At 46.8% G+C, this 4,667-nt stretch overlaps 1 protein-coding gene across 1 annotated transcript; it reads right to left on the reverse strand.

The window, feature by feature from the left end:
* Nucleotides 1-262: 262 nt before the first annotated feature.
* On the reverse strand, nt 263-4,433 carry PK2-R2 (Pyrokinin 2 receptor 2). Its single transcript, XM_064696602.1, has 7 exons — nt 3,997-4,433; nt 3,778-3,943; nt 3,583-3,715; nt 2,351-2,549; nt 2,063-2,277; nt 1,893-2,003; nt 263-1,822 (listed from the first exon to the last, which is right to left on the reverse strand). The coding sequence occupies exons 1-7, from the start codon at nt 4,370-4,372 to the stop codon at nt 1,061-1,063; spliced, it is 1,962 nt and encodes a 653-aa protein (XP_064552672.1). The 5' UTR covers nt 4,373-4,433; the 3' UTR covers nt 263-1,060.
* Between the last annotated feature and the right edge of the window lie 234 nt (nt 4,434-4,667).

The following is a 4,667-nucleotide window of genomic DNA, read 5'->3' on the forward strand; positions in this document are numbered from 1 at the left end:
ACACATAAAGTCAGGATTTGAACCTGGCACCGCGTGATTCAGTTAGCTTCGGGTAACCTCGGCTCGGAGTGGATCCAACTAGTCACAGATTTAACTCTGAATTTCTTGATCTTCTCATAATTCTATAATAAAGAATGTTACCTGAATACCTGAGTCATTTAGCCAACTGATATACTACGCACCGAGCTGGGGAATATTATTTATATATTGACTATTATATGCCAAGCGCAGCTCGAATCGAAGCTTGAACCATAAAAAAGTGCAAAGTGAAGTTCGTTAGCCAAACCTCAAACCTAGGCATTGGTTCATGCCAATAAGCTCTACGGTTTTTTGTTTAAGGCAATTAAATTAGCCATTTATTATTTTGGCTTTATGACTGGACAACTGCTTTAGACATTCAGCCAGTGGGTGTGCGGGTATATGGAAGTCGGTTGCTCGAACTGTTTGCCTAATTACTTGTAATTAGTCAAGGGCATGGACATGCACTCACACACGCCATTACACGCACACGCACACACACTCATACGCCATTTTAAAACGTCAGATTCACATTTTACAGCTGCCGTCTGCTAAGCCTCTCGAACAGTTTCCAGCGTCTAGACCAAAATGGAATTTATGCGGCCGATAGACATCTTAATTGCTGGGGGATTATGCTTCAGCGTGAGCTGCACTTAAAACTTGCATGGAATTCATTAGTCTGAGAACTTAATTTGGATGCGCGCCGAGAGATACGCGTGCCAGATATCAGATACGAGAGTTAAATTTGGCAGCTTTATTAACAGAAAGAGAGAGAGAGAGAAACACATTTGAGCGGATCAGAGTAATATAACGAGTACATGCGTTAAATATATGTATGTACAATATATGACTAAGTATTTGCTAGGAATATAGTTGGCTCTTAGTTGGCCACAAATTGGAATTGTTTGTTGTTGTTGTAGTTGTCCCGCTGCTGCTGCTGCTGCTGCTGCTGCTCTTATCACAGTTACGAGTACCTGCCCCCTGGCCCCAGCCCGGGCGCCGCGATCTCTGGAATGGACTGACCGAACGAGCTGAAGTGCCTTCAGTAAACGCCACTTGGTGTTGATGCCACACTTGACTGCGGCATTTGTTGCCCATCAGCGTTTTCGTTGGCGCTCTCCTTGTGCCTGCCACGCCAATTCAATTTGGCCCTGAGACCCTTGAGCGCATTTGAGCGTTTAGCCTTTGCCTTGCGCACTTTGCCACTGCCCGTTGACTTTGCCACTGCTGTTGTGGCTGATGTGGCTGCTGTTGCCGCTGGCTCGGTGGCAAGTGCTGCTCCACTTGTCTGCATTTGTGGCTGCCGCGTGATGCGAGTCAGCTTCAGACGCGCACGAGATAGACCAGCCGCAGCGGCGCCGCCCACCACACTCGATTGACAGCTGAGCTCATCGATGGCGCCCATCGCTGCAGGCGGACACTTGTGCCGTGCCGCCAGCTCGTAGTGCTCCTCGGGCCACTGCAGCTCCGCTTCGAGCAGCGAGTGGGCATCGCCCACGGAGGACAGTTGAGAAATTTGTGTTTGCAGCGTTCGGTGTGGCTGCGAATGTGTTGCAGCAGCTGCTGCTGCTCCTGCTGTTGTTGTTGCTGCTGCTGCTGCTGCTGCTGCTGCTGCTGCATCAGCTGCTGCAACACGTGTCGCAAACAGATCCTGTCTGCTGCGACTCTGCGTGCTCAGCAATGTGGCATGCGAGCTGCTCAGCGAGCCACGCTGCAAGCGCTGAGAGCTGCGACAACCGCCAATTGCGGCCCCATTGCTGCTGCCATTCAACGTGGTCAACGTTGTGGTGGTGCGCACACTGTCCTGCAGGGTTAAAATTAAATACAATTGGTTTGGTTTCAGCAAAAGGCAGTGCATTTTAGCATGTGTTTACCGTATGCAGGCGCAGTGAGCCCGTCTGATTGCGTCGCAGCGCGCTGTAGTTGTGCGGCAGGCCCTGACCCTGATGCTTGCCCGAGAGCCGAAATTGACGAGCCAAAGTGACCTGCAAGGGTCAAAGTCTTAGAGCAGCCGCCGACAGGCCCATTAACCACATGGACTCACCTTGAAGGCCTCACGAAACTTGTGGCTCATAATGTTATACAGCAGCGGATTGATGCAGGTGGACAGAAAGTAGAGCACACCCGATGTGTAGTTCAATATATTGAAGACGTCGTTGAACCACTGTGACTCAATGCCAAACGTGGAGCCGTAGACCGCCATCAGGCGCTGTGCATGAAATGGCGCCCAGCAAATGAAGAAGGCAACTGCCACAGCGACTGCACATGCCAACAGAATGTAAGTATTATTGCTGAGATGTCAGCGCCTTTTGCCGGCTGATCCTCAACTCACCCAACATCCGGATGACGCGCGTCTGGGCGCTGATGCCGCGATTAACGTCGTAGCTGCGACGCGGCAGCGCCTGCAACAGACGGCTCCGCTTCAGCTTGATCCCAATAAGCACGTAGAGCACGCAGATGGCCGTCATCGGGCCGCCAAAGAATAGAAAGCCGGATACGGCGAACACATGTGCAAAGAAGTCGTTATTCATCTGTCAAAAATAATACGAATATAATGCGATGCGCGAATACGTCTAAGCTTAACGAATATACTATACTCTAACAGACGAAGCGATATATAAGTGGAAGGGAACATGCACATTCGGTGTGCCGAATACTGAATACCCTTGCAGCCAGATAGCAGGCGTGCAGTATATATTTATCTAAGCTTTGCCATATAACGAAAACCTCATTTTCCGGCGATTGGGCGATTTAAAAACTATATGTTATAATGTGCCGATATGGCTTATATATTCGGTATTCAAATGTTTTCATATCGAACTCATCGATTTTACCCTATCATATATTCTCCTAAGTTTACAAGACTTTTCACATTATAGTAGGACTTGTAATTCCCAAGTGAAGATAAATTATCTTTAAAAAAAAACAAACAAAATCGTTGCAAAAAAACGCAATTTTCAACCGATCGTTTATGTGACTGATATGTGATTCTATTTTGGATTCTATTTTGTTCATATACCAGGATTATTGATGAGCCCGATATTGCGGAATATGTGCAAGATATTATGGAAAATATAAACTTGTGCGCCCCAAGTAATGTTAAGATGCCTTGAAAGACAAAGTGAAGTCATTTTGAGAACAAATGTCGTAAAAATATATCTTCCGACCGATCGTTCTTATGACAGCGATGTGATATATCTCTATAAAACTGGGAGACTAGCATTGAAACGAACTGTTCGGCTCTAAAACTGTTCAAAAAATATATAAAATAATTACAGTGAAAACTCTCCTGGGTGGACAGCGACCGTAGAGTATTTTTGGTCAACTTAAGAGAAGAGTCCGCCTAATAGATCGAAATTAAATAATGAGCAGGCATCACCCATTCCCCTTTCTATTTGTCAGACACTCCTCTTGGGCAAACAAAAATGAGTTTTCAATGTACCTGGAAATATCGCCTTGAACACGTAATACAGAAAACAAAAAAAGAAGAGAACAACCCTCTGCAATACAATGCATTCAGTTTCTGTTAGGGTATGTTGAAAGTCGTCTTTAAACAACATTTACCGTACATGATGAGCCAGCGCCCTGGGTTACCACGGAGAATTGTATGGCCTGGGGCAGGGCGAGCAACAGGGCGGCTATCCAAATGGCAAAGATGAACTTTATGGCACGCGACAGCTTGGACATGGTGTGCTGCCTAGTGGGAACTGACATCAATCAAGGCAATGGCAGGGCCAAGGCCAGCGACTGGCCACTCACCTGAACGGATGGCAAATGGCAATGTAGCGCTCCACGGTGAACGAGGTGATGGTCAGAACGGTGGCATTTGCCGCCGTCTCGGACAGCACGCTCTCCAGTATGCAAATGCCGTCTGAGAAGGGATAATTGTTGGGATGCCATAAGTTGTACAGATCCTGCGGCATGCCTGCGACTCAGAGGGTTAAGCAGCTAGTTAAGGATTACGACGTTGCAACCTACCCGAGCACAACAATATTAGATCCGAGATGGCCAAATTGAATAAATAGAAATTGGTCGCCGTGTGCATAAAATTGTTCCTCGAGATGACAATGCAGGTAATTAGATTGCCCAGCACGCCGGCCACAAAGATGAGGGCATAGCCGACGCTGAGCGTGGCCAGCAGGCCCATATGGGTGGTCATCGGACGCGGCGACTGCTCCAGCAGATCCTGTGGCTCAAGTCCTTGCAAAAGGCTGGTCAAATTGTCCGCCGATATGTTTAGCACTTGGGTTAAATTCAATAGGAATTTTTCACTGTGAAACACTTGCAGCTCAGACAGGGGGGGCGTGCCCTCGCCCAGGGCGGACACATTTGTGGCCAGCATCATGGCTGACATGTGTGTGTGTGTGTGTGTCTTCAATGTCGCATTCAAAATGTCATTTGATTATCCAATGGAAGAGACGGGCTATGCGAAATAAATATGCCAATTGATGTATTCCATTTTTTATACCAAATGATACATTCGTAAAACCAATTTCATCTAATTTTTAGAGTGGGTTTCTTATGTACACAAACATTTATATATACAAATATATATTTAAATGTATGCGACTCTTTAGCAATAATGTTTTTATAATGCGCAAAGTTTGCACATTAAATTTTCGTTAGGAGCGAAGAGCCAAGCAGCTGCA

Source organism: Drosophila montana, unplaced genomic scaffold (genome assembly GCF_035044405.1).
Source record: "Drosophila montana isolate Dmon_TW-CO22-7 unplaced genomic scaffold, ASM3504440v1 contig_3848_1, whole genome shotgun sequence".
NCBI lineage: Eukaryota > Metazoa > Arthropoda > Insecta > Diptera > Drosophilidae > Drosophila > Drosophila montana.

Coding starts and splice junctions, on each gene's coding strand:
- PK2-R2 (XM_064696602.1), bottom strand. CDS start 4,372: ATGTCAGCCATGATGCTGGCCACAAATGTGTCCGCCCTGGGCGAGGGC. Junction 3,716..3,777: donor GCCATTTGCCATCCGTTCAG/GTGAGTGGCCAG, acceptor AGTTCCCACTAG/GCAGCACACCATGTCCAAGC. Junction 1,823..1,892: donor GCTCACTGCGCCTGCATACG/GTAAACACATGC, acceptor TTAACCCTGCAG/GACAGTGTGCGCACCACCAC.